At 36.2% G+C, this 15,392-nt stretch overlaps 1 protein-coding gene across 1 annotated transcript in view; it reads left to right on the forward strand.

Moving 5' to 3' along the window:
• LOC102002778 (solute carrier organic anion transporter family member 6A1) overlaps positions 1-15,392 on the forward strand; it is a 100,724-nt gene extending 85,332 nt beyond the window's left edge. Inside the window, exons 11-14 of the mRNA XM_005361398.1 lie at positions 3,911-3,975; positions 5,795-5,932; positions 9,387-9,504; positions 15,314-15,392. Of these exons, the coding sequence (XP_005361455.1) occupies positions 3,911-3,975; positions 5,795-5,932; positions 9,387-9,493 (310 nt within the window). The 3' untranslated portion in view covers positions 9,494-9,504; positions 15,314-15,392. The remainder of the gene's footprint in view (positions 1-3,910; positions 3,976-5,794; positions 5,933-9,386; positions 9,505-15,313) is intronic.

The raw sequence follows: 15,392 nt of genomic DNA on the forward strand, positions 1-15,392 counted from the left end.
ACTCTGAACCTTAAAATTAAGTACAACTGCTTGGCTAATAGCTTAGGCTTGCTACTAACTCGCTCCTATATTTTAAATTAGCCCATATTCCTTACTTACACTCTGTCATGTGGAGTTACCTTTATTAGCATGAAACATTTATTTCCTGTTCCCTCAATGTCTACCTTGTAGCCCTGACTCTGCCCTTCTTCTATCCATCATTCTCAGTATGGCTCTTTCACCTTTTTCTCTCCTGTTCAGCTCCTGGACAGTTGGGTTCTTTATTAAACAAATAAGAGTAATACATATTTCAGTGTACAGAAACATTATTCCACATCAGGCCATCTCCTGCAGATTAGTATCTGCCCTAATTGTCATCAGAGAGATTCATAGCCAAGCACTGGCCTGAATTCTGGGATTTCTGTTGAACTGAAGAAAGAGGGATTGCAGAAGTCAGGGGAAGTTAATGTCTTCACTGGGGAACCCACAGAGACAGCTGACATTAGCTAATGGATGTTGATGGTCTATGGACTGACCTAGGCATACTAGTCACATACTCTCTGCATGTATGTGACTTTGTGTTGCTTGATCTGTTTGTGAGGTTCATTGTAGTGAGATCAGGACCAATCCCTGGAACTTGAACTGGCTTTTGGGAATCTATGCCCATTTAGGGTTTCCTTGTCCAGCCTTTATACAGGGAGGAGCTTAGTCCTGCCTCAACTTGGTGTGCTAGACTTTGTTGACTCTCATTGTAGGCCTGTCTCTTTCTAAACAGAGACAGAAATGTTGATTGATGTTTCTGTCCAGCCTAGCCCCGCAGTCCTAAATAAAAACACAGAGGCCTACGTTAATTATAAACTGATTGGCCTATTATCTCAAGCTTCTTATTAACTCTTATAACTTATAGTAGCCTATAATTTTGTCTGTGTTAGTCACATGGCTTAGTACCATTTTCAGCAAGGCATTCATATCTTTCTTGTTCTGTGTCTGAGTGACAACTGCAGATTGACTGTTTCTCTTCCCAGAATTCTCCTGTTCTCATTGTCCTGACTCTACTTCCTGCCTGGTTGCCCTGCTTCTACTTCTTGCCTGGCTACGGGCCAATCAGCATTTATTTAAAATACAAGTTACAGGGTACAGATCATTGTCCCATATCACTCCCCCCTTTTCTTTAAACAAGAACTCTGAATCGAACCTCCTTTGTTTAGCTTTTCTCCTGACCATTATCCATAAAAACTAGTAACCAACATTCTAAACAAAGACAAACATATATAATCATTTTTTGGGGGAATGTGGGCATAGTCTTCTAGGCTATTTCCTGTTGATTAGGGGTACTGATAATCTTATGGGGACCTAAGGAAAATTTAGAATTATGATCAAGTCCTGACTGGAGTATTTTGTGAGGCTTGATCATCTCAGTCAGCAGTATTAAGGCTGATCTGGATGTAGAACTCAAACATCTGGGTCATTTGCTACTATTGGGGATTTCTCAAGAGGTCTTCCTTGATCAAACCAGATTTTTCATAGCCCAGAATGAATCCACAGCCTCTCATTCCCTGTGACAACAAAAACAAAACCTCCTCTCCAAAATAACATATCTTTTGACATCAATTTTGAAGTCAAGGCATTTTCAATACATATATATGGATGATTGATTAATCCAGCAGCATTTATAATCAAATGTCTTTTAGCAGCTGTTGCTCCTTTCTCAGCATTCAAACAATTCAAAGAGAGCATACTAACATACAGTATTCAGATTCTCCATGTATTTTCTATCTTTACATGGCTTTATTTTAAACTCTATTTCTTTTATTTTTATTTTTTGGCTTTTTGAGACAGGGTTTCTCTGTGTTATATTTGGTTGTCTTGGAACTCACTCTGTAAACAGTGTTGTCCTTGAACTCACAGAGATCTGCCTGCCTCTGCCTCCCAAGTTTTAGGATTAAAAGTACGTGCCACCAGACCTTGATCTTACAGAGATCTGCCTGCCTCTGCCTACCAAGTGCTGGTATTAAAGTTGTGTGCAACCACACCCAAATATTCTGTCTCTTTTTTATTTTAAGGACTTTATTCTTTTCCTTTTCTCTCACAAGGAAACTGTAAACCATTTAGATGTTTTCTTCATCTGAATTTATCTTTACTATATATCTCTTTTTTTCTGACCATATGAGTCTTTATTTTGCTAAGCAATGTGGTTAGTATTAAAGTCATGGCTTTGACAATTGGTCCAGTCCATTCCATAACTTTCTGAAAGTTTAGCCTCAAAGCAGAGGTACCAGATGGAACTGCATTTATTGCCACAACTCTATGGCATTTCAAGGTTCCTGCCACCGCTAAGAAGCATGCTTTTGGCAATTCATAAATGCCTTTTAAGCGTTTGATGGACAAGGCCTCTTTTAAAAGGGCTGCAAGATTTTGCAACTAAAGCTAAGTTAGGAAGCCTCTCTTAACTGAGACATATTTACCTCTAGCAGACAGAGCCCACCTGAGAAAATGCTGCTATTAAGAAGCCATGTTTAACTCTTTTCTTTTTTTATCTAGAATAACTTCCCAAGCTCTTTCAGGCTTTCAAGTAGATTTGGTCAGCCTACATTGGCACACCATTCTGTTGTCTGAGGTTGTCTGTCCTGCCTGGTTCCAGCAGTTCTTAAGTCTCAAAGAAATCACACAGAGGTCTACATTAACTATAAGCTGATTGGCTCATTAGCTCAGGCTTCTTATTAACTCTCATAATTATATTAACCCATTATCCTTATCTATTTTAGCAACATGCTCTGTACCTTACTTGGCGAGGCAGTCATATCTTCCTTCTTTTGTGTTTTAGACAGGACTGCAGAGAGAACTTTCCTCTTCCCAGAATTCTCCTGTTCTCATTGACCTGCCACTACTTCCTGTCTGGTTCCCCACCTATACTTCCTGTCTGGCTACTGGCCAATCAGCGTTTATTTAAAATATAATTGACAGGATATAAACCATTGTCCCACAGCAGTAAAATTTCTTGACAAAATGCTGACTGAATAATACACCTATACATGATTTTTCTTCTCCAAAAATAGTCAATCAGTAAGAAATACATATATCTTCCTGCTTATTTTACAACACTCTCATACTAAAATACATATAATAGAATATAGTTGTTTTTACCATTTAATCTGTTCTTTTCTTCTTCCCAACAAGCCCCTTCTTTAGTGCCTTCTCTCCATGTGTGACTTGCTAAACAAATTAGAGTTGTTTGAATCCTTGTGGGTGGACACCATCTATTTAAGATGATGCAAAGTTAGTTGTCCTCTATTTAAATTTTGAGTAGTGATGACAATAAGGTAACACAGGAAAGAGAAAACACTCAGAAACTAGGACTATGTAAGTAAAGCTGAATAAAGTTGCAACCACGTGTATGTTGGATGTAAGGAACATCATTGCACAGTGTGGTATGTAGCCACCTTGCACTCAAGGGACGAAGAGTGAGAACGAAACACCTGTAAGGAGGACACCTTTCTGTGACACTCAGTCACCCTGAGGAACTATGGGGAGGAAGCGTGAAGACAGAGATTTGACTTCACCCTTCTTTTCCTTTCAAGGTAACATTGCTGATATAGTTTTTGGAGTACAGAATCCAAAACAGTCAGCAAACTAGAAAAATGTGGAGTGGTGAAATGGATTCTAAACAATCCTGGGCCTGGTAGCATGAGGAAAGATGAGTTGAGAAGCAGATATCATTTCAAAAAAGGAGGCTTAGGGGCATCCAGTTCATAAAGTTCCTTCTCTTTCGAAGAATGAAGAGCTGGAAAAGAATAAAGAAATAGGAAAATGGAAAGATTTACTATGTCTATATTTCAAATTGAACTTCTGTTAACTAGATGATGATCTGTAATATCACTATATATATTACATATGTGTATGTATAAGTAATACCATTACTATTTGCTTTCAGAGTTGTACCTACTCATTTAAATTCGCTGGGCATGGGAGTGACCTTTACAATATGGAGATTCATTGGTTTGTATTTTCAATGTACCAAATCATTCATTTTTGATATATAAATTTACCTATATATGTATTAAAAAACTTAAAATAAAGAATAATGTCAGATAGAAGGTTGACACTGCAGCAGGGTCTGCTGTTAACTAGGTAAGAACTTCTTTTTCTCCTCTATCAGGCTGCATAGTGCTTTCCAGCATTGTAAATGTTAGCCAGCTAGGAATTTAGGCCTGTTTTCTCTGTGTCCGGTAACCACACAGTGTGATGTCTTAAGTAATAGGGTCTTATCATTGGGTTATGGTGGGAGTATGATCACTGTCATTAGACTGTATTGTTTCAGGTGCCATCCATCCTCCATGACTAATACCCAAAGAAGAGGAAAACTATACTTGGCACTGATATTTTCATTTAACATACAAGTCTTCAGGGAGCAGGAACATTTACTAAAGTGGCATACCTCTGTTCAAACTCAGAATTAGATATTACTACATGACCCAGATATACCACTCCTGGGCATATAACCAAAGGAATGTATATGCTATTACAAAGATATTTGCATATTCATGCTCATTGATTTTATAAACATTATAGCTAGGAATAGAGTCAATTCAGATGGTCTTCAGTTAGCAAATGGGCAATGAGAATGCATGCATGCATGTTTACATATGTAGATATTACTCCTCTAAAAAGAAAAAGTGACATTGAGAAACATTCAGGCAAATGGATAAAACTGAAAGAAATTATACTAAGTTATGTTATCCAGGTCATAAGACACAATTCAGAATGCCCCGTCTCATGTGAATATAGCTTCCATTCATTTCCATTTTAATGTAAAATACACATGGAAACTTGAAATGATTCATTGCTTGATAGGATGCATTTGGGAAGGAGAGATAGCAGAATACAGGTGAGATGAAAGGAGAAAGTGAGAATATAGGGAACAGAAGGGTTCAGACAGGAAGTGAAGTGACGGAGCAGCAGGGAGATGAGTGTGAGAAAGTATTAGACAAAATGAAGTCTTTAAGAAGTTATATGGGCAGCAATGATCTCGCAATTTGAGGACAAGTATAATAAAAGGGAATTACTAAGACTCATGTGAGATAAAAGACAGAGGAGGAATACTGGGTACTAATATTTAAGATAATTGGGATGAGATGGATGAGAGAAGAAATAGGGGATGAATCCAAAGCCAAGAATTATAGAAGATTTATGATATCTCACCAGTTTGTTAGCTAAATGAAAATAAGAGACATAAATAGGTAATGTATTTTATTTTACACGACAGTAGCACATTGTGCCATAAAGTAATGTGTATGTGCGCATGTTTGTGTGAGTGTATATAGTTTGGTGCCATATGGAGTTTCATTCATCCACTGGAGAATCTTGGACTCTTCTTGGGAGTGTGGGAAGAATACTGTAGAGACATAACTGAATACAGTTAGAAAACATTAGGTCAACTTCAGTCATTAAAATGCTCATAGTTGTGTATCTTTCCAGGTACTATTAGTAGCAAAGTCATGTAGTTTACTTCCTTTGTTCTCAATATTTCCTCCTAAATATCCCATGCAAATTTAACACGTGCTGTAAGATACCCTGTAAACAACAACATAGACATAATTCTAAAATCATTTCAAACTGCTGATATTTGCATACAGTTAGGGTTCAGGATATTGATTACCAGGTTTAATAAGCCAATTTATGAAAGACTATTACAGAATTTTAAATGATGTGGTTAGGGAATTGTGTGTGTGTGTGTGTGCGTTTTTTTTTAAGAAAAAAATTATACGAATCCTGGTCAACGTGTTTTTATGAAGAACTTATAAACATTATTTCATAGTGTCCGTCCCTATACCACCACTTTTTAAAAAAACATCAACTGAAGCTTGCATTTACTGGAGCATTAATAAATGTGGATACAGAGGACGTTGCTGGATCTACAATAAATCAAAAATGACTTACATGATGATGGGATTATGTAAGTGATGTGAACTGTGTAAATTTTAATTGATAAAATTGTTTTTACAATTTTCAATAGTTTATAACAAGGAAATAATTATCATGAGTAAATACTATACTAATTGAAGATTTATACAATTGTGTAGGATGTATTTTATAAACTGTACTACAGAATTTATGTAGATACTTACAGTTTTATTCTAAATGCACTAGATTTCTGTGTTATTGTTTAAGAGTGAATGCTAATTAGTATGATTTCAATTTGTTAACTGATTTTGATTATATGATGATACAACCAAATTGATTTCTGCTATGATTTTTTTCAGTTTTACAGTAATTAAATACTGTATAACTTTGAATAAAAGTTATTAGAGTTGTAAATAATATCATCAAAATCTTTCTGAAAACTAAACTTCACAATTTAACCTTTTATGGTAATATAAGTCACATATTATGTTAACTTTCAGTTACTAAAAAATCTCACAAAATTTCTTAATATCTTTCTTCCAAGTGTATTTCAATGTGTCATTGCCTTGGGCACAGAGTAGGTGTTTGTTTCATAAACACAAAACAGAGAATGTGACCAGGGCACAAGACAAAGACATGAACCCTCAAGTTTCCTCCCTGCCCCAGTGAAATATTTCTTCCATTGGGGCTGCTCCACCTCCGAAAACATTGCTATTCACCAGAAACCAAATGTTCAAATCCCTGAGCCTAGGGGGACATTCTCATTCAAACTACTACATTCTACTCCTTGATTCTCATAAATAAACCCATGGTTGCATCATCATATAAAATGCATTTAGCTTACCTTTAAAGTCCTCATTCACTTCAACAGTCTTAACACTGCTTCAGTGACCAAAGTCTCCTTGAGATTCAAGGCAATCCTTTAGCTGTAACCCTACATAAAGTCAAAAGAACAGTTACATACTTCCAATCTACAACACACATTATACACATTACTTTTCCAAAGGGAGTGATGGAGACATAGAAAATAACACACCAAAGCAAGATCAAAACTGAACCTTTGAAGGAGGAATTTACAATCCCCTCACTTTTGAATCTTTTTATTTTTTAACTTTTATTTTTCTATCATGTATTACAACCTTACCAAAATTTCCCCTCTCTCCACTACTCCGAGTTCCTCCTCCAACCTCCCCTCTCCCCAAGATCAACTTCCCCTCTGTTTCCTTTTTTTAAAAAAATTTATTTTATTTTTCCTTTTTAGAAAGAAAACAAACTATCTTTTTTTCATCTTACATCTTAACTCTCTGGGAAGAGTTAGGAAGATGAGAGGGGAGGTGAATATATGAAATGTGTGAAATTCCCAAATAATTAAGAAAAATATTACATTAGAAAGAACCTTAATGACTTATATGTAAAAAAAAATCATACACCTCTAAGAGAGACACAATGCGACACTAAGAATGTTATCATTCATAGCTAAACTCAAAGGCTACATGACACAATGGAAATTCATCCTTTTAATGAAGCTGAAGAAACTTCCACAGCCCCAGTGCCAGCCCACCATCTATATGGACTGAAGATATTAAAAAGGGATTACAGAAAACACACAATTCCTGCGTTTTATAATATATGCCATTTTGAATACTATGGAAAAATATGCAATGCTCTTTTGCCCTACCCAGAATGCAAATCATCTCTTTATCCAAGTATCTTATCTTAAACCTGATCCCCCATGAACACTGTAGTGAAGGGTGCCTCCTCACATAAAGTTTGCTTGTGATTTTGAAAATCCAATAGAACACACAGTTTCTCTTTTGGCCTGTTTTTGTAGTCCATCTGCAACTTTTCCTGATATTGCTTAGTATTTCTGTCTTCTCTGGCTGTGTATTGTTTACCGTAGACATCCATTTCCAAAGCTAAACTTGGCATCGCCGTATTAGGCCTGTTCTATGTGGGCTCCAAACTTGTAGCAGATTTCAGGCTGGTCTTTCTGGCTTTGTTTTAAAAAAAAATTATTGAAGCTATCAAGATACCAAAACTACTTTTTGCATTTCACTCCCCTGGACATCGAGGACAGCTTAGTAAGATCTGCTTTCAACATGAGCATTGGAACTTAAGTCTAAGCTATGGCTATTTAGTGGTACTCACTTGGAAGCAAGGAGAGAAAGTTTCCCTAAACAGCAAGTCCATTCAGAGTTACGACGCTTAGCCACTGAAGAAGCAAACTTGTCTCCCAAGAGTTCTGAAATGTTCTGAAGCCCCTTTTTCAGTGTTCTGATGCACAATGACCCACTCCTGTTTAGTCACACTAATCTCATTGGCAAATGCTCGCTGGGCCCCACTTCTATTTTCTTCTTCCAAACATTTGGTCTTGCTCTTTCCTGACCAGGCTATGAACTCACCAAATCTTTCCATTCAGTTTCCTTTTGTTCAACTGTGATTCTGAATAAAAAGCCCTAATATGACCCACAGCATAGTCTTACCCTTTTGTTGTTTAAATCCTGCCTCTCAGTGTTTGCATGTGTCTTCGTATTTCATTGCACGCCTTGTTCTACGCAATCATTCCATTTCAGTCTTTGTGAGACTATAATACACTGCTCCAGTTACAAGTTCTTCTGGGATAAAAGCTTGGTTTTCACTTCTTGATTCCATCTGCTATGAAAATGGACTCAAGGCAGATTCCATGCTACTGCCATGATATTCTTTGGTTTGCATGTTAATGTTTTATTTCTTTATCTATTAAACATAGACATTTCAATGTCTTGTCTGAATTTTTCTACTGTTATTAGATGAATTTCTTACCAGCACTACACTCTTCTTGGAGACAATACTAGATATATTTTCTTAATTCATTTTTTTCTCAAACTCTATGTTTCCAAAGGAACATTAGAGCCATTCCCTACTTACATTTTTTATTGTAAAGTTACATCTATTTCACAAGTACATGTATCATTAAGAAAATATCCCTTAAAACAGATGAGGTATTTCATAAATGGGAAATATTTATTAATGTTTCTTGACTTGTGAGATGACTGTGCTAGATTACTAGTATTATTTTGATACAACCTTTGACTCTAATTAACAGGGTTATTTACTTGTAAAGTTTAATTGCATTTATGTAATATAATTTTTACAAATTTTAGAACAAAAATAAAACCTATGAAAGTAATTATATTTTCTATAAATTAATATTTAAATAGCTACATGAAGGTTTAAGAAGGCTTCTGTTCCTATAGATGGTTAAATTTTGAAAATATAATTTATTTATGTGTTTGAAAATTAGCACAATTCATAAATATGTTAAACATTACTCTTTGTAAACTGATGAGTATGAAAACATTTGTAAGCATTTTAAATATTTTGGTGTAAGTTTATAATAGTAATTATATTGGTAATTGGGAAATTAATATTTTAAAAAGTAAACTATATCTTTTTTTAAGTAAATAAATTTTTTCAAAACATTTATTAAAGTTATAGTTACACTCCATTCTTTCTTTTTCATTTAGGTCTTGGTTTTAATTTATCCACAGTCTTAATTAGTATTCTTACACTTTTCATCTTTAATAGAGTTGTGAAGGGAAGTGCTGACAGTGTGGTCGAGATTTCTAACTGATTCTTCTTGGGGTAAGAATTGAATATTTTCCCTTTGTCAATGGAATATCATTTTGATAGCCTTTAAAATGGTAGTAAATAGCTACTTTTAAAATATGCTTAATGTAATGTCACAAGATTTATTATGAGGATAATAATATAGACTGTGTGTAAATTATTAAAGGTATTATGAAATATATGCATTTTTAACTTGTAGAAGATAGATTTTTTTTTTTTTTTTGGATTTTTGAGACAGTCTCGAACTCACAGAGATCCACCTGCCTCTGTCTCCCGAGTGCTGGGATTAAAGGAGTGTGCCACCACTGCCCGGCTACCCGTAGAAGATATTATCAATCTTTTTCCTTTTTCTTGGAAGCAGATTATTTTCTCTATAATCTATCCTGACTATAGTTTTCCCTCCCTACACTCCTCACAGGTCCTCCCACCTCATCTCCCCTCCAGATACACCCCATTTCTGTCTCTCATTAGCAAAGAGAAGGCTTCTAAGAGGTTGCAACCAAACCTGGCATAATAAAGTGTAATAAGAGAAAAGAAAAGCCATCATACCAATGCTGGACAAAGCAACCCAACAGAAGGAAATGAGTACCCAAGAGCAGGCACCAGAATCAGAGACCCATTTCATCGTACACCTTGAAGCCCCATAAACATATTAAGTTGAAAGCTTTAATATAAATAGGGAAGACCTAGTGGAGACAATTGTAGGACCTGTGCTTCCTGCTTTGGTCTCTGTGAGTGCTTATGAATTTTGTTGATACAGAGGACCATTTTTTTTTTTCTGGTGTCCTCCATCTTCTCTGGCTCTTCTACTCTTTCTGTTCCAGTTTCTCTAGGTTCTGGAGCTCTTAAAGGAGGGATTTGGAGACATCCAATTTAGAGTTGTGTATTCCAAGATTTCCCTCCACTCTTTAATGTCTGCATGTTCATTTACGGGTCCGTGGATCTGTTCCTCTCTGCTGCAGGAAGAAGTTTCTCTGATATTAACTGAATAAGACACAGATATTTATGTATAGCAGAATGTTTCTGGGAGTTCATTTTATTTATAGATTTTTATATTAAAACCAGTAGGGTTTGTTTTTAACTCTTGGTCTCTAGGCTGTCTATTCTGTCTAGTCAAGCAGTGTCAGGTATGAGCTCTGTTTCATAGAGTGGGCTTTAAGTCAAATCAGATGTTGGTTGGCTATTCCCATATTTCTGTGCCATCATTGCCTTACCATATGTTGCAGATAGGATTGATTATAGGTCCAAGAATTTCTACTGCCCTATGGATTTTCGATATCATCTCTCAAATGCCCCACAAATCCATCTGTACCTTCTTGCATTCCTCAACTCAATGTGATCTCCACTCTTTTCCACTTGATCCTCACTTTCACATCCCCACTGGCTGCCCTGTCCGCTGGAAAAAATCTGTTCTATTTTCCCTTCCCAAGGAGATCCACACATACCCCCACCCCAGCTCCTTCCTGGATATATAACCTCTGTGGTGGTTTGAATGTAAATGCCCCCCCTATAGACTCATAAGGAGTAACACTATTAGGAGATGTGGCATTGTTGGAGTCAGTGTGGCATTGTTGAAGGGAGTGTGTCACTGGGGGTAGGCTTTAAGGTTTCAGATGCTTAAGCCAGCCCCCCTCTCCTTATACTGCCTGCTGATTGGATGTAGAACTCTCAGCTAACTCTCCAGTAACATGTTTTCCTGTATGTCACTATGCTTCCTACCATGATCATATTGGACTAGACATCTTAATCGTAAGCCGTCCCCAATTAAGTGTTTTTCTGTATAGGAGTTGTCATGGTCACAGTGTCTCATCACAGCAACAGAAATTTTAACTAACATACCCTCTGCGGGTCTACAGATTATAGGTTGGTTAACATTTGTTCAATGGTTAATATCCACATATATGAGAAAGCATACCATATTTATATTTCTAGGTCTGGGTTATCTCACTCAGGATGATTTCTTCTAGTACCATCCATTTCTCTAAAAATTTTGTGTTGCTATTTTTTTTAACAGCCGAATGAGTTTTCCTCCATTGTGTAAATGTAGCACAACTTCATTACTGATTATTCAGTTGAGGGAAATCTAGGCTGTTTCCAATTCCTGGCTATTATGTATAAAGTCACAAAGACCATTGTTAAGTAAGTGTTCTTATGGTATGGTGAATCATTCTATAGGTCAGTGCTCAAGGTAGTAAAACTGGATCATGTGAGATTTATTCCCACTTTTCTAAGGAACTGCCATTTTGGTTTTCATATGGTTGTAGAAGTTTGTACTCCCACCAACAGTGGCTTTGTGATTCCTTTATTCCACATCCTACAGCATGTGTGTTATTGATCTTAGTCATTATGACAGGTGTAAGACTGATTCTCAAAGTAGCTTTGATTTGGAATTCTCTGATGGCTAATGATATTGAATATGTCTTTAAGTGTTTCTCAGCCTTTTTCATTTCCTTTATAGAGAATTCTGTGTATATCTCTAACCCATCCTTCAATAGGATCATTTTTTTTCTTTTACAGATTCTTTTCTAGATCTCACATTATGATTTCCATTATCATTTATCTACCCATCTCCTCATATCTATCCTCTTTTTTTGCAACCTCCACCAAAATCAAAGCCAGATTTAAAACAAAGAAGAAAGAAACAAAACAAAAAATAAAACAAAAGCAACAGCAGAAAAAAAAAAAGAAGAATCTAGTTGTGGAAGTTGCAGTGTGGCCTGTTGACTCACACAGTTTATCCTTTAGTTCATTCATCTGTACTGGCAAATGTTCATTTGTCACAAGTTATTGGTCTGACTTGAGGCATCTGGTTTTTGCTACACCAGTAATAAGGGGATCTCATTGGGGGCTCCCCTCAGTTAACTTGTCCCGTGTCGTGAGGATCCTGCAGTTTTGGATCTGTAAGGTCATCCCGTCTACACAGGCTCCAACACTTCATAGATGAAGTGGAAATTGGGGCGGGCCAATCCTTAATTCTAGTTATGAGTCTGGGTGGTAGCTGGGTTGGTCAGCTCTGTAGCTTTCCCTCACTGTCACTACCTGGACAAGCTCTCCAGCACTGCCATGGCTAGATCATCCAATGCCATTTCCAGCAAGTAGTGGGGCCAGCCCTCCTGCTCTTGCAACCTCAAAATCAGATGCTCCTCATTTATGTCACCAGGGACATCTCTACTGTCCAAGCAAGGCACTGGGCTGTCTCTACTGATACTTAAGGAGAGTGAGAGTGGATAAATAGTAGGGTCAGTTTTCCAGCTTTCGTGCCTTCAAGGCTGGCTCACCTGTGTCCCTGACAACAGGGTCCACTCTATTATGCTGTCAAGGTATGATGGTCAATATACAATTTAAACTGTAGTTGTGTTTCTTTGAGAAACATGGATGCTCATGTGTTTGAAGCATATATATTAAGAATTGAAATGTCATCCTTCTTGAATATTTTATTTGATCAATAGATAGTGTCTCTCCCCATCTCTTAATAATTTTGGTTTAAAGTATGTTTAATTAGATATTAAAATGGCCACATGAGCTTGCTTCTTAGGTCCATATGCTTGGAATATCCTTTTTCCAATCTTTGCCTCAAGGTAATGTCTATATTTGTTGTTGAGGTATGTTTCTCGCATTGAGCAGAAGGATAGATCCTGTTTTCACATTCATTCTCTTAGTCTTTTATCATTATTGGGGAATTGAGGTTGTTGATATTGAGAGATATCAATGGCCAATACATGTTAATTCCTATTTATTGTTGTTGTTGATGGTGGTGGTGGTGGTAGTGATATGTTTGTCTGTATGTGAGTGTGCGTGTGCGTGTGCCTGTGCGTGTGCGTGTGCGTGTGCGTGTGCGTGTGTGTGTGTGTGTGTGTGTGTGTGTGTGTGTGTTTAGGCTTCCCTCTGTTTTTTCTGGTGTGGGATAATTTATTCCCTGTGTTTCCATGGTGTAGTTAACCTCCTTAGATTGGAGTTTTTCTACTAGCACTTTCTGTAGAGCTAGATTTGTAAATAAATGTTGTTTAATTTGGCTTTCTCAAGAAATATCTTATTTTTTCATCTATGGTGATTGAAGGTTTTTCTGAGTTTAGTTGCCTAGACTTTCAGCTAGATTTCTTTTTCTTCCTTTATATTTTTTAGATTTCATCTTCTCATAATATTCCAGATTTCCTGGAAACTTTTTGTTAGTAATTATTTTAGATTTATCATTTACTTTGGCCTGTGTATCAGTTTCTTCCTTTGTCTTTCACACAGATTCTCTCTTCTATTTCTTGTATTATGTTTGCAAAGCCCACCACTACAGTTTCTTTTGGAAGTCTATAAGTTTTTATTTCAGAATTCCTTCCATTTGATGTTACTTTATTGATTCTACTTCCAATTTCTGGTCTTGAAAAGTTTTATTCTTTACCTTCCACTGTTTGTATTTTCCTGGGTTTCATTGAAGGATTTATTCATTTCCCATTTCATGGCCCCTACTATATTCATAAGGCTGTTTTAAGGTCTTTTTCTTGTGCTTCAGCTATGTTGAAATACTCAGGTACTCTAGTGGAGACATACTACTCTTGTTATTACTGGTTGTGCTTCCATGTTGTCATATAGACATCTGGGATTGGGATGAATATAGATCTACTTGCTAATCTGGATTTGTCTTCGTTTAACCCGACAAGATTTCCCTATTAGTTACTGGGCATAGGGAATTTGAGAGTCTATAAAAATGTTTTACTTTATTTTTGAGAGTTTTACACATGTGTATAAAACGAAATATTATCACATCTTCCCTTCATTCCCTTCAGCTCCCCTCATGTCCACACAGCATGAACAGTTCTCAACGTCACTTCATGTTGTGTGTGTGTGTTTCAACAAGTGTAGTTAATGCCGCCCATATATTCATGGATATGGGGCCATGTACTCGAGCATGGGACTCAATCTATTTTTAGAATTATTTTTATTAATTATTTACATGTATGTGAGTGCATGTATGGATTTGCATGTGTGTGCTGTTGCATCTATGTGATGTATACTTGAACTAAGAATGCTCATCTTGCTTGTTAGTGACTTTACCTGCTGAGCCTTCCTTCCAGGCCCTAATATCTATTTTTGTTACTTTTTCTTTGGGGTATCAATAATCGCTTCTTAATAATCCTATACATTAAACTACATTATTCACTATAAAACATATCAAGAAAATTTAAAAATTAAAATCATGTTAGATTTCTAAAAGATTATTTTAGCCCCTTGGTTCAAAATTACATTTATTGATGATTTGATAGAGATAACTCCAGAAACTTTGCTCTACACATTTTCCACTGCTTTTTATTTTAGAAAACATAAAATATGTCATCACATCCTCTACATTTTACATCCATGTGAATTTTATGAATAGTGGCTGATACCCTGAATCAATTGCCTGTTCTTTTTTTTTTTCATTTTATATTTACCCAAGTATTCCTTGGGAAGAAACATTTGCACTTGAATATAGAATATGTATTCATCAGCATATGAATTTTTTCTCAAGTTAAAATGTTCTTCTAAGGAAATTATATTTTTCATACATTATAATGTAGTATTTCCTTGTATTTTCCAAGTACTAGATAAAAAATGATTTTTTATATTAAGAACACAGAAGCACTGCAGTTTCTCTGTTCTTTCTCTGGGAGGAATGATAATCTTAATGTGACCTTGCATGGAAGGGTGGTTCCATCTGTTGCCAAGGCACGCAGAGGAGAATGTGAACAAGAAATAATCACTACACTCACAGTCCGTAAACTGACCATGCAGGATGAAAATGTATTAACTAGTTTTATGTGAAAATTGACTCATTCTTTTTGGTTTAAACCCACAGGATCGGAGAACCTATGAGGATCTGAGGCCTAAGTCTATTCTTTGAAGATTTCATAAGATTTGTGGCCGAATTATAATTC

Source organism: Microtus ochrogaster, linkage group LG4, assembly GCF_000317375.1.
Source record: "Microtus ochrogaster isolate Prairie Vole_2 linkage group LG4, MicOch1.0, whole genome shotgun sequence".
In the NCBI taxonomy this organism is placed as follows: Eukaryota; Metazoa; Chordata; class Mammalia; order Rodentia; family Cricetidae; genus Microtus; species Microtus ochrogaster.